General features: G+C 38.6%; 1 protein-coding gene across 3 annotated transcripts in view; it reads right to left on the reverse strand.

Moving 5' to 3' along the window:
* Nucleotides 1–26,989, reverse strand: part of IKZF3 (IKAROS family zinc finger 3) — an 89,585-nt gene that overhangs the window by 12,968 nt on the left and 49,628 nt on the right. For 2 of the 3 annotated variants that reach the window (XM_047081227.1, XM_047081226.1), the window contains exons 4-7: nt 15,525–15,785; nt 14,448–14,615; nt 12,369–12,485; nt 2,507–2,623 (exon numbers count right to left, since the gene is read on the reverse strand). In XM_047081227.1, the coding sequence (XP_046937183.1) occupies nt 2,507–2,623; nt 12,369–12,485; nt 14,448–14,615; nt 15,525–15,785 (663 nt within the window). Of the gene's footprint in view, nt 1–2,506; nt 2,624–2,738; nt 3,029–12,368; nt 12,486–14,447; nt 14,616–15,524; nt 15,786–26,989 lie in introns of those variants that run through there. The other variant, XM_047081228.1, reaches the window with a different exon arrangement.

Below are 26,989 nucleotides of genomic sequence, written 5' to 3' on the forward strand. Positions count from 1 at the left end.
AAAGGAAGAGATATATGCTAACGCTAGAAGATTAGAAACAGGGCTTAGGAACAAGAACATCATGGATATGGCAGGAGCGCTATCCCCATTTCCTGATGAAAGAGCCAAAGAAGTAGCAATGCCCTCAGTAAGATATATGAATGTTGGCCAAATGCAGCTGTTTGATAGATTCTCAGATTTAACCACACCTTCCTAAAAAAAAAAAAAACAACTAAAATATCTGATATGGTTTATAACATAAATACCTTGTCTGTACAGCCTTGAGAAAACAGTTACCTGAAGTTACACATACGGGTTTATAAACACAAAGTGGTATTCATAATTGCAGCCTTTGCTAATTCATCTCACTGACTTGTAGAATGATAGAGCTGGGAGGGACCTTCCCGATCACTTCATCACCTATTCAGTCTCCTCATTTCACAGATGAATAAACAGAGGCCCAGAAAGGTTATGTGATTTGTCTGAACACACAGAGTTAAGAAATGACTGAGCTAGAATCGGAACCTGGGTGATTTGGCTTCAAATCCAGTGTTCTTCCTACTGCACTACATACCACAATTTACCAAACAAAATTTCCCCCAGTTATTCAGGGCCTTGAAGTTGCTGTCTCAGCTCAAATCAAGAGCTAACTCTACTGGGTTTCCTGATTCCAGCATAGAGAGAAAATGATGGTTCAGAAGATGAGAGAAATCAGCACCTACAAGCATCTCTCATGAGTCTGGAAATGAAGGAGTGGAAATCCTCCGGTCACAAGGGTAACAAATGGAACAGATCCCTGATGTAATAAGTAGAGTGGAATGGAAGTGAACACAGGAAATGTGTTTTCTTAAACCCATGAATATAACAAAGCAACTTTTATTATATTTTTTATTATATTAAGTAGGGTTTTGGCTCAACTATTGCTGTACGGCAGCTATACTAAGCACCTTCTCTCATATTTTAGTTCTCTTAGACCAAAACGCATTGACTATAATTGGATTGAAATTGCATCACTTCACATTTTTTCCTTGCCCATTTCTCTCCATGTCCCTCTCCACATCAAGTACGGCCATTTCTAGAGTCAAAACTTTCCCCAAAATAAATTACAAGGTAAATTACACTCATAGAATAACAACTATACTCTCCCTTTGTTCTGACTCCAGTCAGAACTTCTTCACAGGAGTCAAGCTCAAAAGATATATGAGCAATGTCTTAAGATTGCGCCGTGGAATCACAATTGATCCACTGCTCCTAAACTCCACATGGAAGTCACTACATGCCCCTTGACATTTCTCACCAGGGAGGGGGGAAATGGTAATGGGGGTTGGGGGGGGCGGATGTGTCTTTCTAAACTGAAATGCACCAACTTTAGTCTGACACAATTCTTAAAGTGATTAAAAGGATACAAAAACTTCTCAGCTAATCAAAATAAAATAAAGAAGGCATAAGTACCTAAATAAGCATAAATACAAAGCTAGGTAATTTTGAAACACATTAGTTCTTTCAATAAATCTCTATAATTCACATAAAATATCTGCCTGTAAAAAAATGACCTAGACCATAACAAAATTTAACCAGATTTAAAAACCAGGTAGGTACGTAATATCTGTAAAAGCTATTGGGAAGATTAAGCACAAAAGAACTGTAGTGAGAAATCAATAGCAGCAAGTAGCTTTGGAAAAACAGAATGACAGTCCTCTAAAATTTTACTGGTGTTGAGGGAGGTCTATTTTCGTGTGACAACTATTTTTGTTCAGTATCACTGAATTTCAATTTATAGCAAAACTGATACATTCAATTCAGCTGCCCTCTTCACAAATACAAATCTATTTTAAATACCATGGTCACATTTATGTAAACATCTGGGAGAGTTGGGCAAAACATCTCTGCTGTTCAGCAGTCCTAACACTTTAATGAACATAATTATTTTTTAGCCATCTCATTCTGCTCCATTGTTTGACAATGTGAAAACCAATGGCATAAAAATTAACTCCTGTAAGACAAATGATTGAATCCAGCCTAGTTATTTAAATCCATGTTGTCCCAACCACATTCTCTTAAAGCCAGTCCTCAATCAAATTCAAGAAAGAATGGCAGTAAGTTTTAGAGCATGAAAAAAAGTTTGGGCACGATTACAGAACCAACTTGTAAAATATAACTACAAAAGGTTACAGAAATGCTATTTCAAACATCTCACTGGTGTCAATTGCACAAACTTTGTCATGCAACATATGTCATTCGGAATGAAGAGGAAGGAACAGCATTTTTAACACCAACTCCATTTAGGAAATTGGATATCAAATACTTCCATCTTCAGGAGTTAAGATTATTCAGTTAAAATATCTTATTCTATTTGCCCTAGGTATCAAAATGAAGCATGAAGAATAAAAGTGTACAATGGAAAACCAATTACCTTATTTTAACAGAGATTAAGCTAGGAAGGGCCTGTGTAATATATAAGCATCCTACGTTATCTCATTTAAACTATCTGCTAACAACAGCAGGAAAAAAAGGGTTGTATTCTTACCAATGAATTTCTGAGGCATTGAGCTTTTTCGTTTTGCCACATTGCTTGCTAATCTGTCCAGAACGAGAGCTCTTTCACTTCCCATCTCTGCTTTGATGTGTCTTGCCTCCGCACTTGCTGGTTTGGAAAAATGTAAAAAGAAGAGGGAAAAGAACACGGTGGTAAATGAGGGAGAAAAGGAAATAAACTGGAAGGAAAAGTATCAGACATCTGATGCACACTCTGTTGTTACCTGTTATTACTGCTCAGATTCTTGCCCGGGGTACCTGCTGTGGTCAGTGAAGCCAGCACCGGGGCACGTTCAAATCTTGCAGTCTTATGCTGAGATGGGAAAGCCCGACCCATCCCCAACCAGTATCTTCATTAGCAAGAGGAAGTATTAAATAAACAGCCTGGACGTGGTTGGTTGCAAAAAGATAGATAGATGGAGATCTTCTAACCCCCGATCAGCCTTCTTTCTGATTCTGAGTAACTGCGTGTGACACCTGCAGACTGATATAATTCTTCTAAACAACTTAAAAAAAAAAAAAAAAAGTATGGTGCCCCAGATTTACTGTTCTGTTTATGTTAATAGCACTTTTGAAAATAGATACACTTACCCAGACAGCAAGAAATCTACTCAGTGATTTGTGTATTGTAATTCTGAGTGGTTTTCTTTTCTCTTTCCTTTCCTTTTCTTTTTTTCCAGCATGTTCCTTTCAGTTCCTATCTCTTAAATTCTATTTCTCTGGGCTCTGCATTATCTGTTTCATATGCTCCTCACATTTCAAAATTGTCTCAGAATTTCCCTGAGCAACACTTCTGTCTTGAAATTAAAGAGCAATTTGTATAATGCATCTTTATTATATTTCTAATGAACAATGTAAATAAAAACTGCCTAAGAATATGGTCTAGTTGTTAATCCACGAATAGACCCCTAAATGGTGTAGGCCTGTGGTTCTCAGACCTGCCTGAACATTAGAATCAGCTGAAGAGAATGTAGGAAACACCTATGCCCAGCTTCCCCTTCAGATCCTAAAATCAGGATCTCTGGTGTAGGCACCTAGGCAACAGTATTTTTAAAGCTCTTCAGATGATTTTAAAATTCAGCCAGAATTGAAAACCATTAGAATATATAGATAGTGCTAACATCTAATCGATTAAATAGTAAATTGGAATAAGTATAGTATAATTTGCCCTGGTATAGCAGGTAGTACTCAATAACAGTCTGTATCTAAAGTTCAAAGAGATACCAGCTGATTGAGATGTAAGGCTTTATACTTTAGCAAACGATGCTAGCCCAAGCTACAGATCAGAAAACTTTTCTGTAAAGGGCCAGATAGTAAATATTTTCAACTTTGTGGGACACATCTAGTCTCTGTTCCATATTCTTTGATTTTTCCTCCAACCCATCACCCTTTAAAAATGTAAAAACCTCGTACACAAACAGTCTGCTGGCTACATTTGGCTCATGGGGCACAGTTTGTTCACTCCTGTCCTCCATAATCATATTGTGTTACTACAAACATTCCTCTCTGTTTTATCATAAGCATTTCAGGAGGTCCAAACTAAAATGATGTATCCATACATTTCTAATGTCTCTAAGGAAGAAGAAATTGAAATTAGTTTAAGAGACTAGAGTAAAAAGCAAGTGATGGCCGCAGAATGGATTTTTTTCTTCTCAAATATATGCACAGATTTAGGGATGGTCAGTGCTCATTCCGTAGTTGAAGAGTTTGCTGTGTGAACAGATTCTAATATACAGAAATAATGTCACAAATTCCATGGTCTCTCAGACATTCAGTACCACAAATTGGTATGCCCAGAGAGAAGAAAATTGGCCACCTCTGCAAGTAAACAAAAGAGAAAAACCTCCAGGGCAGGACTGTCAATTATGGTCAGGGCAAGAAAACCAAAGTCAAATTAGAAAAAGAGAATTCAAAATACCAAATATGTTTCATTGTATTATTAGCGTGTCTTAGTTTTTGGTTGCCGGTCGTTACACAATAAATTATAAAGCTCACGGTTTTTAAAATTCAGGAATAAAATGGAATCTGGCTCCAAAAAGGATTAAGAGAAGAGGATGATAACCATACTTACTAGACTTTGTGAGTTTCTTGTCAAATATAATTATATGCTCCAAAGAAATAAGTCCCAGTCTCTGGTTTAAGCTATTAACAACACTCTATGTGTCAATGAAAACAGTAAGGGTCGGAATAAGGGGCCTGGGCAGCTTTGGGGCTGGTGGTAAAGCACTGTCACTTTGGCTGGCTGGCCATTGTAAATAATGGGTACTTTAGCAACAGGACACGTTGCTATTGAGTGAAGTGGGTCAAATTCTGTCCAGCACAGGGACAGGTTTAAATGACCAAACAGGAAACTATTATATATATTATTTCCTTTCACACAAACCACCACCAGATGTGGCACTACCCTGAGCCCCAAGAGCAAAGAGATGAAAGACAAAGGCCCGGGATTTGAAATCAGTTCCTGAGGCTGTTATAAGGAGGCTTTTTCTTAGAAACAGCTAAGGGTGCTTTGGGAACATTCATTGTGGTTTGAGCAACTTTGGGAGGATTAAATCCACACCCTGCCCTCTCCCTACCCCCAACTGTGTATTATTATCAGAAAGATTTAAAGCGAAAGGAGAGTAAAAAACAGTCCTGTGGGAATTTTTAATTCCATCCCCATTTTACCCCTATTTGTATTGGTATCTTCAGTCACTCTTCTAATGGGCCAATCATCTCCCAGAGATCTTGTGCCTTCAGCCCCAGGACTCACCCCAAGCATTATGTTGCCAGCCTAGTTTTCCCATTGAGCTCTCAGTAGTCACTGTCTACATTTTACCAAGTCACTATCAATTACCACAAGCAGCTTTCTGAGGACACATACTCAATATCTTCTATATTTGGGAGGATGCTAGAGCGGGGATACATGACCTAAATAATGTAATGAGGGCATGTCACTAAATGGCAACCTTCCGAGATAACATCATCTTTTATCCCTGGTTACTCACCAAGCTCCTCTTGACAGTCATTTCTAGATAAATCTTACTCTGTAAACCAGTGGCCAAATGCCTGACATTTAAAAAGATAACATTCTGAAGTGTGTGGATGGACAGATAATTGGGGACATGGGTGGAGACTTTCCCATTCCCACAATAGAGTGAAAGAAATCCTCTGAAGCGAATCGAGAGGGCTTCTGTCCCCCTAAGCCCCTCTCTGGCTTGTTCACTCAAAATAGCAACTCCAAGATCCCAACCATCACCGGACATGTGAACACGCTCTAGAGATTATGTTCATCTTTACTGAGTTAACCATTGTCAAATCGGCAAGTTAGGCAAAGGCTAACACTTCAATTGAACGTGCTGCACTCTTTCTTCCCTAACTGCAGGTCTTTTGCCTTGCAGTTATCGGTCAGCTGCTGTCTGCTCTTTAATACACAAAGAAATGCTCTGCAGTTAGAGGATCTCTTTGGGATTACGAGGAGTTTAGGCAGTACACTGAAAAGCAAACAAAGAGGACCACTGGCTTTTGGTCCTCTGCTTCAACTTGAAGACCCAACTGTCTACTTATAGAGTCTAGACTTGTTATCTTGCCACATCATGTCTCAAAAATGTAAGTGGAGGGAAACCAGTTTGGCAAGATAGTAAGGGGACAAGATAATGGGTTTAAATGATGAAATAGGAAATCCGTTCCTGGGTGGTGTTTGGCAGTTTAATGTTGCAAGGGGTGGGTGTGGGGAATACGGGATAGTGGCAAAAAGCAATTTACACACTTGGTTCATGAGTGAGCATAGGGGTAGGACTGTAATTCTGGATCAATTCCCCTTCATGTCACTTGCCTACTACATAGTGGCTATACCAATTTTCATTAGCAAAATGATTTTAAAGACATGTTGAAAAAAATATTAAAACTAATATGAAGTCATAATTACAGAACAGGTTTGTACCTTTAATCGCCACACAAGTCTTAATTGTCTGTCTTTCAGTTAACTATTTCCATGATGCAATTTCTATCTCAAAGTGATTGCAGATTTAACTGTGTAATTGGTTGTGTTTTTGTGTTTGTTCCAAATCTGTCATTTGATCTTGAAGTGTTAAATGGAACTCAAATAAGAGGCATTGCTTCCTGTCTCTTCTCTGGTGTGGTCAGTAAGTGGCTAATGGACAGTGGAACAAAGGGGTGTTATTGTGTAACGAGAATTGTCTAACAAAAGATTGCTATCAAAGACTGAGGCAGGTTCTAACAAAAAAAGCTACATAAAATTGTTGCCTTTTTGAGCAAGTAGAATGAATACTACCTGTGAGATAGTATCACTTTTTAAGAAGAAAAATCAGTTGGGAAAATCAACTTTTAAAACATTTAAACTTTTTCTTTGGTCTGCTCCTTGAGAAAAATATAAGTTTATTCTAAAATTCTCATGTTTGTATTGGCTCAGCTGAAACAATGAGAGTGAGGATAAAAGGTTGTGACTCCCAGATTCATAAATAAATATAATTATTCAATTACTTTAAAAATCTTGTTATTGCTAGAACTCATTGTCATACAAAAATATGTCCTGCTCCAAGTACTCATAATCTGTGTGAAATGAGGCTAAATGAATCTCTATGCCAGCTGTTAGTCCCTTTCTGGGATAAGAATCAAGCTAATGAGAAAATGAAATCCGTGTTCTTCTCTATTTTTTTCATATACATTCCATTAAGACAGCAGAATTGGATTATCTTGATGATGTCACTCATGAGGTCTGGAGTAAACACTTGGCCTGAAGTAGCTGTATCACATGTACCTCTCTTAGACCTTTGTATTATATTAATAGATCAAATGCCCATTGCCTTGTTGGATTGTGATTTCTCCAAGGATAGGGTCTAAACTTTCATTCATTTTTACAAACAACTCTGCCACAGCTCTGGCACCTAGAGAATCTAACAAATGCTATCTGAGTAATAATAATAATAATAATAATAATAATAATAATAATAAAAAGAGGCCAGAAGTCCTATTTCCCAACACAACATTCTTTTGCAAACTGGTCTCCAGTCCAAGGTCTTTTTATCTGTTCTGCTTCCATAAAGACCTGCTTCCTGATGGGAGCAGGTCTGTCTCAAAGCTTGGGTCTTAGACTAGGCTGCACTTCAATTTACACTAAGCACTTAATGGGGGCGCCTGGGTGGTTCAATAGGTTAAGCATCCAACTCTTGATTTTGGCTCAGGTCATGATCTCACGGTTCATGAGATCAAGCCCTGCATTGGGCTCTGTGCTGATAGTGTGGAGCCTGCTTAGGATTTTCTACCTCTCTCTCTGTTCCTCCCCCACTCACACTCTCTTTTGCTCTCAAAATAAATGAATAAATTAAAAAAAATAAGTACTTGATGAATAAATGCTATACCCACAGTAGCACATTACTACTATCATTACTTTAAAAACTAGGGATGAAGGGATAAGATATACCACTGGTGATACTATGTTGGTTAGGCTCAGAATGGAACATGATATCCAGACCGGGACTCCCAATTTTAAGAAGGAAACAAAAATGGAAACCATATAGGAAGCAGTGGCAGTAATTAAAGTTTGGTATGGCACCTGGGTGGCTCAGTCAGTTAAGCATCCAACTCTTGATTTCAGCTCAGGTCATGATCTCATGGTCATGGGATGCCCAGCATAGAGCCTGCTTAAGATTCTCTCTCTCTCTCTCTCTCTCTCTCTCTCTCTCTCTCACACACACACACACACATTCTCTCAGGGTGCCTGGGTGGTTTAGTAGGTTAAGCGTCCGACTTCGGCTCAGGTCATGATCTTGCAGTCTGTGAATTCAAGCCCCACGTCAGGCTCTTGTGCTGATGGCTCAGAGCCTGGAGCCTGCTTCAGATTCTGTGTCTCCCTCTCTCCGCCCCCCCCCCCCCCCCCCGCTCATGCTCTTTCTCTCTCTCTCTCTCTCAAAAATAAATAAACATAAAAAAAATTTTTTTAAAGATTCTCTCTCTCTGTCTGTCCCTTCCCCCCTTGTACTCTCTCTCTCAACACCACCCCCCCCAAAAAAAGATTGGCTTGTATGGATAAACATTCTTTATGTTTTTGGGGGCACCTGGCTGGCTCACTCAGAAGAGCCCATGACCCTTGGTCTTAGGGTCATGGATTTGAGGCCCATGTTGGGTGTAGAGATTACTAAAAAAAAAATAAATAAACTTAAAAAAATTATTTTTTTTTTAATGTTTACATTTTGGAATTCAGGAAAAATCATGGGAACTATTTGAAATATAAAAGAGAATAATATATTGACTGACATGCAGTATTTATTATACTTGATTAAACTGACTTTAAACATTTTGTAACATGAAACCACCATTACAACATACTTGTTTTAAACAACAACAACAAAAATTAAAACTTGCTGACTCAGTTAACCCTTTATTTATTTGTTTATTTTTACTGAAACTTAAAGTATGTTGCATGCATCCATCAAACCACCCTATGAAATGCAAATTAACTCAACTTCTGTATTTCAGCATTTCCTGAATCACCTTAAGCCACTGAAGACAGCTAAAATATTTCTTTGATACTTTCCTAATTTGAAATTCCTAAAAATGATTGTGGATATGGGAAATGAGATGGTAACCTTACTTTAAAATCCATAATTTTGAACTTGCTACTCATAGGGGATAGTGTACTGACTTTTCCCCTACTTCCAAGAGAATCAAGACATACATACATGCATATGTGTGTGTCTACTCATATGTGTGTTACCATATTTCTTTTACTAACCAGATAATGTATAACCTTAAAAAATAGCTAATCAAGCCATATTTTCCCAAAGTGGAAAAAAAAACAAATGTCTATTAACTGATAAATAGATTTGTATTTTAAATGCAGTAAATCCATATAACGGAATATTATTTGGCCATAAAAAAGGAATGAAGTGCTGATACATGCTAAACATGGATGAGCCCTGAAAACATTATGCTAAGTGAAAGAAGCTAGACATAAAAGGCCATGTATTATATGATTCTAATTATGTGAAATATTCAGAATAGGCAAACCCATAAAGACAGAAAGTAGATCAGTGGGTGCCAGGGGCTAAAGAGAGGGGGAAGAGGGAATGACTGCTAATGGGTACAAGGTTTCTTTTGAGAGTGATGAAAATGTTATGGAATTAGTGGTGATGGTTGTATAACTTTGTGAATATGTTAAAAACTACTGAATTGCACACTTTAATTTTTTAATGTTTATTTATATTTAAGAGAAAGAGAGAGAGAGAGAGAGAGAGTGTGTGTGTGTGTGTGTGTGTGTGCGCGCGCGCGCAGGGGGTAGGAGGGGCAGAGAGACGGAGACAGAATCCAAAGCAGGCTCCAGGCTCTGAGCTGTCAGCACAGAGCCTGATATGGGGCTTGAACTCACAAGCTGTGAGATCATGACCTGAGCTGAAGTCAGATGCTTACCTGACTGAGCCACCCAGGCGCCCCTGAATTGTACATTTTAAAAGGTGACTTTTATGGTAAGTGAATTATATTGCAATGAATTTTTGAAAATAAAAAATATATTTAACCATGGGAACATGAAAAGTTCTAGTGATTTTTAAGCAAGTCACTGAATTTTTGATGAGTTTCAATATCCTCATGTCTAAAATGGGATGGTAGGACTAGATGCTCTCTTTAACCTTCTAGCTTTAAATACAATAATTCTATTTGGAATACAATTGATGTTGATAACTTGGGAATGTCTCACAGTTAAGAGTACTGTCTGTTGCAAACATTTCTCTTTAGAAATAAGGAGGAAATCCAACTCCTTGATAAAACCAAAGATGCCATCAGGATAAAAAGCAGAAGCGTGCAAACCAACGGAATTCAGTTGGCCAGTTCCTAACACTGTAAAATAGGCTTTATCTAAAACAAAAGTTTCCTCTCACTCAAAATAGGTACAGCTAAGCTACTTATGATTTCCACTCCATTTCCCATTATTTCTGTCATACTTTTGTAATCTTTCTGCTTTAGAACCTTCAAACCACTCAACTGCACCTACTGCTGTCAAACAGCAAATCCCCTCAGGGTTTGATACTCTGAATATGCAACCGGTTCAAGTATTCGAATGAAAATGTCAGACAACCCAAGCTGCAGAACCAGGATGATGGTCAACTGGATGGGACAAAGGACAACTGCAGAGATGTGACACAAAGAAGTTTCATGCTATTTCAACTGAAGAATGAAAAGGAAATAAAACCATAATTGATATATGGAAAGGCATCTAGTATTTCAACCAATTTCTCCTAGGCATATAATTCAAAACACTAAATAAAATGTGAAACTCCCAAAGGCAAAGATAAGCATCACAGTAAATCATAGGAGTAGACAAATATATGATTTTGGGGCCTTGGACAAAGAAAATCCTTGTAGTTTTAACTGACTTTGCCCTAGCCACTCCTCAACCCACTCTACTCTCAATTGCTTTTTCAGTTAATGGCAACTGCATTCTTTTTTTTTTTTAATGTTTATTTATTTTTGAGAGAGAGAGAGAGGCAGAACATGAGTGGGGTAAGGGCAGGCTCCAGGCTCTGAGCTGTCAGCACAGAGCCTGACACAGGGCTTGAACCTATGAACTGCGAGACCATGACCTGAGCTGAAGTTGGACACTTAACCAGCTGAGCCACCCAGGTGCCCCATGCAACTGCATTCTTCATCACATCCCACATCAATCTGTTAGGAAATCCTGTTGGCTCCACCTTTAAAGTATATATAGAATTAGAACATTTCTCACCACCTCTACCACTACCAAGACACAATTTTCTCCTGCTTGAATTATTACGATGGCTTCCTAACTGGACTCTCAAACAATTCCCAATTTTGCTGCAAATACAATCTATTCTCAATAGCAAGTAGAGTGATTTTTTTTTAAATTTTTTTTTTCAACGTTTATTTATTTTTGGGACAGAGAGAGACAGAGCATGAACGGGGGAGGGGCAGAGAGAGAGGGAGACACAGCATCGGAAACAGGCTCCAGGCTCTGAGCCATCAGCCCAGAGCCCGACGCGGGGCTCGAACTCACGGACCGCGAGATCGTGACCTGGCTGAAGTCGGACGCTTAACCGACTGCGCCACCCAGGCGCCCCGAGTGATTTTTTTTTTAATGAGAAAATTGTTACCTTTCATTTCAAAATGTTTTGAAGATCTTCAATTTCATTCAGAGTAAAAGTCAGCCTTTATAGTAGCCCACAAGGCTTGATAAGATCTGGTTTCCCCTTTCCTTTCTGGCCACATGTTCTATTACCCACTCTGCTCCAGAGACACAGGACTATTTATACTTTGTCAAACTCAAGCCCCAGGGCCTTTGCACTTGCTATTTCCTCCTTATCTGCAGGGCTTTCTCTTTGTCCCTTTAAGCCTGTTAAAATGTCAGCTCCCTGACTCAGGTTCTGCCCCCAGTAGCTGCTCCATTTTTCTTCTTCTTTTCTTTTCTTTTTTCTTCTTTCCCTTTCCTTTTCTTCCATCCTTTCTTTTTTAAAGTTTATTTATTTATTTTGGGAGAGGGAGTATGAGCAGAGGAGGGGCAGAGAGAGGGGGGAGAGAGAATCCCAAGCAGGCTCTGTGCTGTGGAGCTCATTCCCAAGAACCATGAGACCATGACCTGAGCTGAAGTCAAGAGTTGGATGCCTAGTCTACTGAGCCACCTAGGTACCTCCTTGCTTCATTTTTCTTCATAATACTTAACTATCTTCTAAGAAACTGTATATGTTACTTATTTGCTTTGCTTATGGTCTGCCTTTCTCCACTGAAATATAAACTGTGAGGGCAGATGTTTGTTTGTTTGTTTGTTTTACTTACTACTATATCCCACCACCTAGAAGAGCAGATGCTCACTACATGCAGATAGAACGAGTGTTGCATGAACTCACCAGTCTCACCCAGGTCCGTGCTCTGAAGAAATGTACGGCAGCGCTCCTTGTGCTCCTCAAGGGAACTTCTCTGCTTGTAGCTCCTTCCACAAAACTCACATTTATAGGGTTTCTCGACTATAAGGAGAGCACAAGGGGCACTCAGTGATCCTCACGGTTACAGAATAAATGATGTCTTGGGGTCCTATGCAAACTATCCTTTAGGAATGAGACTGCTGAGAGAAGCCAGGATATTTGGATATTTTTGCATCTATACTACTTTTAAATTTAATAAACTAAAATCAGGTTATGGTCACATTAGAGTTTTCTTCGGAAGGACAGCCTCCTTTCACAAATGAAAGGATTTGGATATAATGACTATCGCTGAGCATGGTGTTTTGGCTCCAGATCCAATCTTTTTCTTTAGGAAAATATATAGGGCCTTTTTATTCTTCAAGGAGGTTTGTGTGGCTTAAAAATGAAACAGAAAGAGATTCCTTATTTTGTGACATCCATCTGGCTTGTAAGTAAAGAATGCTGGGAGTTAGCCATTCAGCCAGTTGATGGCCTTTTCAGAGCATTGACATATTTGGATAAATTTAGCTTATCCTTGCCAAGTGGCTATAGTGAAATCTGGGCTAAATCAATAAAAACTGAGCTAACTGAAGATATTTTTGAATAATAGAAATAAGAATGAATTACAAAAATGACTTTATCTTAATTTCTGAGATAAAGCAAAATTTCCTCAACAATTCAAACCACCTTTGTCCTCCCAACTCCTCCAAGTGCTTTATTGCTTAAAATATGTAAGTAATAATTTCAACTGTGCAGGGCTGGTTTTTCTGATTTGTGGATAAAGTGTACCCTAAGAATTTGTCAGAGTTTTAGGAACTGAGACTTTTATTTTTTAATCTTCTTGCTCTGTTTAAAACAGAGTCTTTGGGACATAAAGCACTAAACAATCCCTCTGGAATCCCAAATTAAAATGAACGCAGGTTTGCTAGGGCTAAAAATGTTTTAAGTGTTCTGCATAAATTGGGGTCCTCTAGAATCTATCTCAAAAATGACCACTGTATTTGGATCTTACTTGAAAAAAGCAATAGACAAGACTGTTCTAATTTTTTGGATTAAACTCATCTTTAATTCATTACTTTGAATGATGAGCTGTAAATGAAACCTTTCTTTTGCCACTTAATACCTCTCATGGTGGGTTTCGCTGGGGCTGATTTGTTTAATCCTTAGTCTCTGAATTGTGACCAGTTGTGGGTTTGGGGCTGGGTTTTAGTCAAAGCAGTACGTGGATTGACATAAAAACAAACTTTTTTTTTTTTTCAATTAAAAGTTTGCCAGATAACATCAAGAACATGAGGTCCCAAATTTGAAAATAAACTCAGTTTTAGTTTTCTAGGAGGGAAATTCTAAATGTTGAAAAAAAAATTTATTATCTTGCTTGGTTAAAATAAAATGTGAAAACATTAAGATAGAACATAGTTATTTGTTTTTTTTTCATTCTGCTCATCTTCTAGAGATTAAAAATAAATAGGCTGATCAAGAAAAAAGTCAGGTTTAAGAAATTTACCCCATGTACACCTAAAACTAATACAATGTCACATTGTCAGTTATATCCCAATTAAAAATTTTTTAGCTCAGAATGGCCAAAAGAAACCATCTGACAATTAATTACACTCAGTTTGCAAACTGTACATCATTTGCTTGTCCAGACTTCTGAATGAAAAGTGTGTGCATGTGTTTCTTAGGAAAATAATCTCTTAATAAAGTTTACCATAAGAAAATACCAATGACTATAATTTTTTCACAAAATTTTAAAAGGCATTTTTATAGGGCAGGCTCTTCCTGTCTGACTGTGTTGTTCTCTAAGGGAACAAGGATGGTGAGGAGATGATCATCTCCATTGAGCCAGACGGAGAGCAATTAATGCCTTAATGGAAGTGTAATTAGCCCTAGAGGTCTCTGCTGTTGTAACCCTTCAGAACAGGAATGACGGATTAAAACCTCCATACTTAACTCTTTCTAGTTTCCTCAATGGGCACTAAGAAACACAAATTTACTAGATATGGAATGCTCATTGCTCTCACTTACCAGAATGTGTCCTAAGGTGACCTGTGAGTGCGTCTCTTCTCTGGCATGCGTAGTTGCAGAGGTGACACTTAAAAGGTTTTTCCCCTGTGTGCAGTTTAATGTGGCGGAGGAGGTTACCTTTCTGAGTAAAAGATGCCCCACACTGATTACACTGGAATGGGCGTTCACCTTTAAAAAGGACAAAAAGGAGACTTCTGATCACCCAGCAAGTGGCAAAGCATATGCACAGATTAGACGCCTATGGCAAAAGCTCATCTTTTAGACAATATCTGTTCATATCACATTGGGATCAGCTGGGAACTATATTTCAAGGCAAGCATACAATTTACTTCTAGAATTTTCTCTGTAGAAGAGAAAAAGCATTCATCTAGTAAGGCTATTTTAGGTATCGTCTTGGATCAGAGTGGGGGGGGGTGGGGAGGGGGAGAAAGAGCTCTAGAAGTGCTTTCTAGATGTAAATTTGTAACATTACTTAGCATTCTGTTTGAATATAATCTCAATCTGAAAAAAAGAATCACATACTCAAACTCTAATAAGGTATTGAGGGCCATAAATACCTCTTTTTTAAAATTTCATATCAAATGTCAGATGGAATCTATTGGGCTCAATGGGACTGTTGTGTTTGTATGCAGTTCTATAGACTGGCTGTTTATTTGTCTGAAGATAAAAATTTTAAACTGATAATAAAAACTATATCCTTTCATCTATCAAATTTGAACCCGATATAATAAGGAGGTCTGCTTTTCAAAAAGTTATGCAAAAATGTATGAAAGATGCTTAAGAAGCATATCACAAAATTCAACTCCTACTTATTAGCTGAAGAAAAATATTTGGCTGACCTAGAACACTGTGCTTACTATAGTGTTTTTATTCATGGCATATGCAATGTTTGCCAAATGCATAGTAAAGCAGGAATGAAAATCACTGGGTAAATGAAAATGCAGAGAGGGGGAGGTACATCAGTATTATAGCAAAAATCAATGAAAGTAATCAAAAGTCCCAAATTCCACCATTTCATTTCTCACATGGCTGCATTAGGACAGTTTTCAGAAGAATGGATGAAGGAAACTTATTTACCAGTATGGCTCCGCTTATGAACCATTAAGACATTGAAGCTAATGCAGGAGAGTCCACACACATCGCAGTTCATCTTGCCACTGGTTGGCCTGCTACTATCATACGAGACAACATGTCTTTCCAACTTAATGTTTTCATATTCATTATATTCTCTCGAAAAGCTGTATGGAATTTCAGGCTCTTCTGCATTTCCCATGGGCTCTGGCTTTAAAATATTCTCATCCCTTTCACTGTATTCATCTTTCACTTTCATTGAATCATCTGCAGGCAGGAAAATGCAAGGAATGAACAATGATTGTATTTGGAGCTATCAAAGCAGCTCAAAGAGAGAGACCCACAACTGACAATCAAATACCAAATGAAGTTAACATAATATTGTACATCTACAAAATAAGAAAGCACCATTAGGATGATCACTCATTATCTGAATTCAGAACCACAGTCAGGGGGAAACACACACACACACACACACACACACACGTGACAATAACTTGCACCATCCAGAAAATGAGACAGAATAGATTTAGCTGTCACTGCTCAAAGCGACCATGAAAAAAACATTTTGAGCAACTCTTCTCCAGTACCGGGGGAGAAGAAAGGTTCTCAGATTTAGTACCTTTTTTGGTGGCCGCAGTTAAAAGGTAAGGTGATGGAGCTCTTTGGTTTCAAAAAGAAAATACTGTTTCAGTCCTTCAAATGCATTCAATTTAAGCCACTAAGAGTGAGAGTTGAATAGTTGTTATGGTTTTTCTCATTTTAAGCCATGCTTTGCCTTTTCCCCTTCCATGTATATGCACTGCTAAAAAGAGTCTTATCTCTCTGTTTCTCTTGGAACTGATAAAGAAACAACATTGAATATAGAGGAAGCTGGCAGTACTAGTGAAATACTGTTGAGAAAGATAAAAGGAGAAGTAATTCTTTAACATAATCTTCTAAGGAGTCACTTTCATTGACACAGGTAAATAGAGCTCAACCTAAACAAGGGGAAAGGCACCTGTACCCATGTTAGAGAGGATGAAACTCAAGATCCTGGAACTATATAGAACTGGAGAGGAGAGGAGGGACTGGCCCAAAAGAATTTGCTAACCAGGCAGTCTCTTAAAAAGAGTTGCCACACTCTTGAGTTGAAGAGCATAGAAGTGAAGAAGGCAAATATATGTAGTGACACTGATAACACCTAAATATTTGCCTGATATTAATCTTAATAAACATTTGCAAGGGACTTTTCATATATAAGATAAACTGCTTACTTTTCCCAACATTTGTTCTTAGAAATTGGAAGTTATGCTTCCTCATGAGGAATTATAAGTCAATGGAATTTTAGGGCTGGAAGGGAATTTAGGGATCATCTAATCCAACCCCCTTTTGTCCTTCAGATAAGGAAATCTGACACCAGAGATATTTTCAGTGATTTGTCCAAGGTTACACAGCCACTTAATAGCAGAGGTGTGATTAGAATGCTGAACGTGGATTTGACCTCACACACTAGATGTAGAAAGTCTAAGTGGCTTCTTACTAACATATTCCACTCTCTCATCAATGGTGAAGACATTAAAAACCAAAACACTCTGAAGAAAAGATATTTTAAAAAAACTGCATCCCTTCCAAAAAAACACCAGTGAGTGCAGAGCTCCTGTTGCCACACAGGAGGAAGTACAACTGCAGCTGTGCCTGGCTTGCTACCTTCAACTCGAGTTTCAATTTTCACTTCTATCAAGGTTACCTTTTATCTATATTAACTGTGTTTGCTTAATAGAGCAAGACAGGGCCTAACCACCAACCGAGGAGCCATTGCTGCAACACTGTTCCTCTGCTTCTCACCACAGTTCATGGTTCATAGCCTTTCACTCTTTGGTTAGAAGAGATGCAAGGCTATAGGATCAGTCAAACATTTTTCAAATTTGTCCATTCTGTACATCTGGGTCATACATGAATCCATATCCATTTCCACATGGAAAGAGGTTCATTCCCTTCTTTCTCTGGATAGGTCTTACCTGCTTTCAGATGGAATTGGTTTGCTCAAGTGGTTTTGCTTTTTAAAACAAAATTTTTTTTAAGAGAAGGATGCACCTGAGGCTTGTACCCTCCTCCCTTCCTCCATCACTCCAGCTGTGGGTGATATCCCACCAAAGCTTGAGTGCTCTTCAGTTTGCATGTAGGCGTTTAAAAGAACCTCAACGGAAAACTTCAGCTACTGAAAACCAAAAACAGCAGATAGGGGCCCGCAGAAAAAGATCCTTTTCATTTTGGTTATAAAATGTTAATATGAGCAAACTTGAGCCATTCCATGGTCAGTGACAGTTAAAAACTAGGAAGATAAATGTGTTGGGTCTTTCTGAAAATGGCAGGACAAAAGAGAGTTGCTACTTCCCTCAGGACTTTGGCTTATTGGGCTTGATCTAGAACTCAATACCACACCAACCTGGCCCAAGAGAAAATCTTGGCTTTGGTCCCTTAGGATTTAGCTGTAGAACAAGGAATATGGTATTTGAGACCCAGAGCCCTAAGGGAAAGCATAAGAGACTCATGGACAGAGTATTAGGGAAGTCCGTTGGACTTAATGGACCAAGAGTTCCTGGTACAGTTGTTGGTTTGCCTTGGAACTCGTACTTTTCTTTTCTTTGCTTTTCCTTTTCTTTCTTTCTTTCTTTCTTTCTTTCTTTCTTTCTTTCTTTCTTTCTTTCTTTCTTTCAAGAGAGAACAAGCTGGGTAAGGGCAGAGAGACAGGATGAGAGAGAGAATCCCAAGCAGGTTCCACACTGTCAGTGCAGAGCCCGACACAGGGCTCAGTCTCATGAACCTGAGCCAAAATCAAGAGTCAGATGCTCAACCACTTTGAGCCACCCGGGCAGCCCAGGAGAGTTACTACTTTTAGATGAAAGACCTGAATGGCCTCTCTGCATGGTTACTGGGATCAACAATTCATCATGATTTACCATGTAAAGATACACAGAATTGAACATTAGAAAACATTAGTATCTAAGATATGAATGGGATTTCTGAGACATTATTGGGTCTCAGCCTCCAAATACAGTCCACCAAAACGACTGGCACAGACACTTGTCTGCTCTAATGAAGAGATTCATTCCATCTCTTGGGAGGAAGATTTATTGCAGAAGAAAGGGGAGCATTCTGCTACTTAGTATCCTTTGAAAATATTAAAATCATGTCTAAAGTCAAACTTGTCTAAAATCAATCATGTTTAAAATCATCTTTGAACCCAAGCTTGCTTCTAATTTATGACTTTGTTATATTTCCAAATGGCATCTTCCTTCTTCCAGTTTCCAAGTCTTAAAAATGGAATCCTTTTCCTTTCAGTCTCCACATCAATTCAGTCTGCAAGACCTATAGATTCTATGTCCTCAGGCTCTCTGGATGCTAATTCCTCTTTTCCATTCGCAGTGCAATTTAGTTTAGCCTCTCATCCTCTTTCAATACTCCTTTTTAGACAAATTTACTACAAAGTATGCTATGCTTTCTGCCTGTATATTCCCAAAATTGATGTAAAATTGCCTCTAACTGGGTTTCCGCTTCCATAATTCACTGAATCTACTCCCCTGAAGAGCATCAATAATGTCCTGATTCCTAAATCCACTGGCCTTTTGTGTGCCATTCTCCCCAGCTTTTCTGTAGCCCTTGACACTATTGACCACCATTCATTCTTCTATACTATTTGTTCAGTGAAACCGTAACTTCTTTCCTTACCTTTCTGCTGTGTTTTTTTTCTAGCTCTTTTCCCTCCCTCTGCCTCATAAATACGGCCTATAATGTTGTTTTTTCTTCCCTCTACATCCCCTCCCCTGTGGCAATTTCATCTACTATTCAGGCTTCAACTAGTATTTTCTGTGATTAACTCCCAAATATATATATCTCCAGGTGTAATCTTTCTCCCCCCTTTCAGTCCTCTAATCTATAAGGCCTCCTAAGTATCTTTCCAGTTACTTAGGCTAGACTCCTTACAGACATCTTTCCTTCCTCTTGTTTGTACCCCACATTTAATCATCCCTTGGTTCTATTTTTGTATCCTCTCTCCAGTTCTGTTTCTCCTCCCCACTATTGTGCATTCCTAGTATCCTGAATCTCAGGAACTTAATGCTCTCCACTTTATTCTCCTTGCCTCCTTTCTCTCTTCTTTCCAGTTCATCCTATACACTACCACCACACTATTCTTCCTCAACTATAGCTCTGGTCATATCATGGCCACGTGAAAATTCTTCAATACTATACTGCCAACAAAATAAAGTCCAAACTCAGAAAGAATTTAAAGGGGCTTTCAGTATCTGGCTCCACCCCGTCTTTGTAATGTTGATTTTGAATTCTCAGATCTCTTTAACCAAACTCAACAACTTCTAAATATTCTTGCTTTTATTATTTCCACTGCTTACATACAAGATCTTTCCCTAATGTTGTCACGGGTGGGTCCAAATCCTACAGATCCTTTAAAGCCAAAACTAGTATGCCATCTCCCCCCTGACACACACACACACACACACACACACACACACACACACACTGATCCTCACCCCACTCCCAGCTGCAAAATAATCTGTTCCTTCTTTCTCTGAATTATTTATAAATTTACTTCATCTCCCATGTGGTCATGTAAGCTATCTGAGGTCAGAAGTTACACAGGTTTGTTTTTTTTAACTCAGTATCCCCTGTGACACTGCTTAACTTGTATCTGTTGATACAAGACTGTGAGGTTTTAACATAGAAATTTTGGGGGTCTACTAATTTGATGTGGAGACTGGAAATATGCATTAAAAATATGCTCCGTAGGTAAATCTTTTTTTTAAAAGTTAATTTATTTTTTATTTTGAGAGAGAGAGAGTGCATGTGCAGCCCAACATGGGGTTCCATCTCATGAACAGGTCAGATCATGACCTAAGCCAAAATCAAAAGTCTGACTCCCAACCGACTGAGCCACCCAGGTGCCCCAGTAAATATCATCATCATTGTTATTATTATGATTATTATTTGAGAGAGAGAGAGAGAGAGAGCACCCACAAGATGGGGAGAGGGGCAGAGGGAAAGAGAGAGAATCTGAAGCAGGCTCCACACTCATCTTGGAGCCTGATGCAGGGTTTGATCCCATAAACCTGGGATCATGACCTGAGCTGAAATTGAGTCTAACGCTTAACCGACTGAATCACCCAGGCGCCCCTAGCTCTTTGGGTAGTAGATCTTGTATACAATGGAGTTTGAGAACTGCCACTCTCTAGTTTGACACAGTATTCTGCATAAAGTACATACATAATAAATACTTAGTACATGAATATACCACTGCATTAGCCTCCTAAATGGCCCACAGTATATGTGACCTCTATTTTATACTATATCTTATTTCCAGATTAATCAACCTGTAGCACTAAAAATCTTTTTCAAAAACTTTCTATGATTTCATTCTACTTCTAGAACAAAGTCTAAACTCCTTAGCAAGACCATCAAGGGCCTATCCAGAACCTGCCCTGAGCCTTCCCAATCATCTCATTTCTCACTAGTCTTCTTGAATCAACACTTTTTCTAGACTAGAGCCTTGCTACTCAAAATGAAGTCCTTGGATCAGCAGTTCCAGCATCCCCAGGGAGCTTATTAGAAATGCAGACTCTCAGGTCTCACCCCAGACTTACTGGATCAAAATTTGCATTTTAACAAAACCCTCAAGGATTCCTATGCACATTAAAGTTTGAGAAGTATAGCAGCAATCTAATTGCAGTTTTCCAAGCCTCTTCTCTAGTCTTTTCCATACCTAACATGCCCTTCTCTGACATCAACGTTTGATTCAAACTTCCAGATGCTATTTAAATGCCATTTCTTCCATGCAGTCTTCCTTGATACTCTAAAGTAGAAAAAAAATTCTCTTGTTTCTGTGCTTTCTCATATACCTACCTCACTCTCCCTTATATTTAGCATATCACTAAGCCTGTACAGATTCACCTTAATATAGGTGATATGTTCATAAAGTGTTGCATGTAAAACCAATAATATTGTTCCACTGATTTAAATTATACATCCAGAGATGTTTCTCTTCATTTTTCTATGATTTTCAGTTGTCAGTAACTGGCAACATGTGAACTGTTAGTGAAAGCAGAAAATCCTTAAAAAATTTTTTTTTAATGTTTATTTATTTTTGAGAGAGAGAGAGAGAGAGAGAGAGAGAGAGAGAGAGAGTGAGTGGGGAGGGGCAGAGAGAGAGGGAGACACAGAATTCAAAGCAGGGTCCAGGCTCTAAGCTGTCAGCACAGAACCCGATGCGGGTTCTGAATCTATGAACTGCGAGATCATGACCTGAGCCAAAGTTGGATGCTTAACCAACTGAGCCACCCAGGGGCCCCTAAAAGTAGAAAATATTAAAGATCTGGCAAGAAATAGTTAAATACAGTGAAGAACTGTCCAACAATATCCGGAAGGTTTTGTAAAGTAAATAAACCTTTTGTAATGTGAATAATTTCATATCTTACTTTTGTAAATTCCAGTTTCCTATCATATGTATCAGGTTTCTTAGGCACACAACTTAAATTGCCACTTAAAATACTATCAAGGGGCGCCTGGGTGGCTCAGTCGGTTGAGCGCCTGAATTTGGCTCAGGTCATGATCTCACAGCTCTGTGGGTTCGAGCCCCACATCAGGCTCTGTGCTGATGGCTCAGGGCCTGGAGCCTGCTTCAGATTCTGTGTCTCCTTCTCTCTGCCCCTAACCCACTTGCATTCTGTCTCTGTCTCTCTCAAAAATAAATAAACATTAAGGGGCGCCTGGGTGGCGCAGTCGGTTAAGCGTCCGACTTCAGCCAGGTCACGATCTCGCGGTCCGTGAGTTCGAGCCCCGCGTCGGGCTCTGGGCTGATGGCTCAGAGCCTGGAGCCTGTTTCCGATTCTGTGTCTCCCTCTCTCTCTGCCCCTCCCCCGTTCATGCTCTGTCTCTCTCTGTCCCAAAAATAAATAAAACGTTGAAAAAAAATTAAAAAAAAAAAATAAATAAACATTTTAAAAAATTAAAAAAAATAAAATACTATCAAGAATCTTCACAGGCACTAGCAATATTTTATTTCTTAATTCAGGTGGTGGGTCCATGGATTCTTGTTTTGTAGTTATTCTTTCAACTATACATGTAATTATATTTGCCTTTCTGTGTGTATGATATATTTCATAGTAAAAAATGTTAAAGGCTTCCTGAGTAAATTTTTTATAAGTGAACTTGTGGAGAAGAGAACATACCAAACCACAAATTGCTGATAAAGGTAATTGCTTAACATTCCCAGAGGGGGGAAAAATATGTCTAAATTGAATCTAACCCATAGAAAATTAGATTAAACTGAACTTCTTCCTAAAGGAGCTACTCTGGGGTACAATTGCTCCCATCTTTGTCTATGTTATGGAGGCCTCTTAGGAAGATGACATACACTAACACACACACACACACACACACACACACACACACACACCCCAGAGAGAATTTTGTAGGCTGAAGAGAACAAAGGCTTGGCTCACTGGGGCTGATGCACATGGTTTCATTTCCTGGGGTGATGGTTATCACATGAAAGGCTTGCACTCCAGAGTAGACATTTTTGGTTTCACCTGAGACACTGCAAAAACAATGGGTCTTGGAAAGGATCCAACATCTAAATCCTTCAGGGGCAATAGCACTCTCAGCCAACTGTGCCTCAGTTTGTTTTTACAGGCACATAAAATGCTCAGTTGGAGAGAAGAACCTATCAAAGATGGCAAATGGAACAGGCAACTTGGATGTCTTAGATAGCACGTTAGTAGGAATTTCCCAGTGCAGAAAGGGGGTTCTGAGTTTCCACTCTGAATTATGGATCTCAGAATCCAACTCAAAGAAGGACAAAGCTTGGAGTAATAGCCTTAAGTTTGCCAGAGATATTGTGAGAAGGGGCAAAACAAGATAGAGGCTCTTGAACAGGGAAGACACAAAAGGGTGATGTTGTTTAAGTGTTTTACAAGGATTAGGGGTCATAACCATGAAATCCTCAGCACATGCAAAAGTCAACTGGATAACAAAGAAGCTTAATCATCTTAATGTGGCATTTTAATGATGCCACTGATTTGCTATGCCAATTCAGAGATAATGAGGCCCTAATGCTACAGATGTTCAGCCAGGCTAAAAGAAAGGGGGGGTGGGCTTTTCTAGCATGCCATTTTCTAACTATCCAATTAAACAAATTGTGAAAGCATCTAAATAGTTTACCAGGTTTTGACAGCTGTTAATAGGATTTAGAAGCTTGAAGCACTAAAGAGCAAAACGGGAGATATATGTATTGTAGGTATTTAGCCTACAGAATTTGTTGCTACCATCCAATACAACAGAAATAGATTGACTAAAACAGTTTTCCTTATAAAATTAATATCTCTACTCCTTTCCTACAATGGTCTCTTTGTATCAGAAACAAGAACACTGAAATCATGGGTCATTTTCATTTTCTAATTTACATTTTTATTTGTAAAGTGAGGGGGGAGGAAAACCAATGCTATTTTGCCAACTAAAGAATACTAAGTTCTAGTATTTGCTAACCAGTAAAATTATAAAGCTTCAATGAAAGCAAAAGTTTTGGTCATTGATTTATAGGATCTATTATGTTTTCCTTTTTTTCTTCTTTTAAAATTTAAAATGGTAGACATCTATTAATTTTTAAAACACCTATTTTAAAATTAGGAAAAAACTGGAAAAGGTGAACCAGATGGCTAAGAGATGAAATATATCTTAATAGCAGCAAAATAAGAGATATGCAGTTTGGCTAATCTTTGGTTTGGTTAAAGTTTTCATTAAAACATATTCTTATCAGACTTAAATCTGCTCTTAAAAAAATCTCAACTGTAGGGCACCTGGATGGCTTAGTCAGTTAAACGTCTGACTCGATTTCAGCTCAGGTCATGATCGAGCCCCGAGTCAGGCTCTGTGCTGAGTGTGAAGCCTACTTGGAATTCTCTCTCTGTCCCTCCCCTGCTCGTTCTCTCTCTCTCTCTCTCTCTCTCTCTCTCTCTCTCTTTCTCTTCCTCTCCCTCTCTCTCTCAAAAATAAATTAATGAACATTTAAAAAATCTAAACTGGTAATTGCTAAATCATGTCGCTTCATATTCAAAAACTTTAGCATGAAAACATGAAGAAGGTTTCTGTTGCAAAGGAACCATTCTCCACTTAACTAATGATGTTAATCTTTGTCTTATTATCTGACTATCAAATAGCTCATTCATTGCCATAATAATAAAACTAATTTTGTTTAATAATTTCAGTGTGATGCTTTGCTTCCCTATCAGAACAAGAGGAGATTTATTACTTTTAACAGGAATATACTACATATCAGTGGTAGGTGAGGTTCCAGCTGCTCAGTGGGCTAAATTTACTCTTCAGATGTCTTCATCTACAGTTGTGAGGATTGAAGAACATGGTGTGTGAAAGTTCCTTCTAAACTATAAAGCAGTATACAAATATAGTGGCTTTTTCATTTCTCTCTATTATAACTATGAACTTTTCTATTGATCATTTAACCTATGTATTATTTTATATTTCTATTTCTGAGAAGTAACTACTATCCATTGAAAAATAAAGAATGAAAATATATCTAAAAAGGTTGAGGTTTGGAGCACTTGGGTGGCTCAGTCAGTTGAGCAGCCAACTTTTGATTCCAGCTCAGGTCATGATCTCATAGTTTGGGAGCCTGCTTGGGATTTTCTCTCCCTCACTCTCTGCCTCTTCCCCTCTCATGTGCTTGCTTTCTCTCTCTCACTCTCTCTCTCTCAAAATAAATAAATAAGTTTAAAAAATATATTTAAAAAATAAAGAGGTTGAGGTTTAAGATGTTGCCCAATCAGAGATTGTTTACCTAGTAGACATTTCATTAATAAATACAGAAGAAAAATCTTCCTTTTCATTTATAATTCCTTTGTATAGAATATTCACTCTCTTTTTTGAGTGCAATTAAAACATTTAAAGCATATTAAAATAGAATACTTAGAAAAATTAAAAAATTATCGTCCAAATACAGTTAAATTGGCTAAAAATATCCTGACTGACACAACACTAAACTGAGGATCACAGGTAAAGAAAGGAATGAAAATGCCTCCACATTCACTACAGAAGTTCCTGGTATGTTCCTGGTATGTTCCTGCATAGTATGTGTTGTGTTACATGACAGTTAACATGTTTATTTCCCATATAGATTAGGAGTATCTTCAAGGCAGGGGTCAGGTTTTAATATTTAATAATATTTGTGTCCCCAGAAGCTTTCAGAGGGCTCACTTACTCTAGGTATTGAATGAATAAATGAATGGATGAATGAACTCTTTGGGCAGCCTGAACCAATTTAAGAGGAAGGGGGGCACCTGGGTGGCTCAGTCGGTTAAGCGTCCATCTCTTGATTTTGCCTCAGGTCATGATCTCCAGGTTCATGAGTTTGAGCTCCCCATCAGGTTCTGTGCAAGGACCACACAGGCCTGCTTGGGATTCTCCCTCTCTCTCTGCCCCTCCCCTGTTTGTACTCTCTCTGTCTCTCTCAAAATAAACTTAAACAAGATGATGAAGAAGAAGGCGGCCAGGAAGGGAAGAAAGAATAAGCCACTTTGCTGTACCACTCCCTAATTTGTCTACAACACTCTGAAGCTGAGATGTGGTAAGCAGAATTTCTCCTCATGATACATTCGAAAAACACCCAAACCCCACAGTGATAGATAACCAGTTCTCCAGTTGACTTCTTTGCTCATGGTGGTCAGCCTTTTGTTTCCCCTATTCCCTCACTTTGGAACAGGATGTCATCCTTTGGAATAGTATGACCAGTCCCTGCTTTTTTTTTTTTTTTTTTAAGTTTATTTATTTATTTTGAGAGGGAGAGAGAAAGTGAATGTGGCAGTAGGGGAGGGGCAGAGAGAGAGGGAGAGAGATTGAATCCCAAGCAGGCTCTGTACTGTCAGCATGGAACGCTATGCGGGGTTCAAACTCATGAACTGAGAGAGATCATGACCTGAGCTGAAAACAAGAAATACTTAACTCACTGAGTCACCCAGGCACTGCCCCCCCCCACCCCCACCCAGTCCCTGCTTCTTAAACCTCTTCCCTGAGCTCTATTCCTGCCTGATTCTATTCTACCTCACTTATTTGTTTCTTCAGTCTACTCCTTTTTCTTGGTCTCCTAGGTGTCAATGGTCTCCTGGGGCCTGTTTCTTTAACCTTTTGTTTTTTCACTTTACATATTCTCTTAATCCAACCTTCTGTTGTGGATGACCCCATCTCTATTTCTAGCCTAGTTCTCCCTGCTCAGCCCAACAGGTACTTCCAATTACTTCTTAGATTTCTTCTACTTGTTCCACACTCAACAAGTTGCAACCTAGCTCATTATTTCTCTCTTTTTGACTTTCCTTCCAAACTGCTCCCGCTATACTAGTCCCTGTTTTCCCCTTTACCTAGTGGCTGCTTATTGTCAATGTCTGTATATTATTCCACTCACAAACTTAACA

This window comes from Lynx rufus, unplaced genomic scaffold (genome assembly GCF_022079265.1).
Source record: "Lynx rufus isolate CCGP_SWC_20201006 ecotype Redwood Valley unplaced genomic scaffold, mLynRuf1.p SCAF_18, whole genome shotgun sequence".
Taxonomy (NCBI): domain Eukaryota; kingdom Metazoa; phylum Chordata; class Mammalia; order Carnivora; family Felidae; genus Lynx; species Lynx rufus.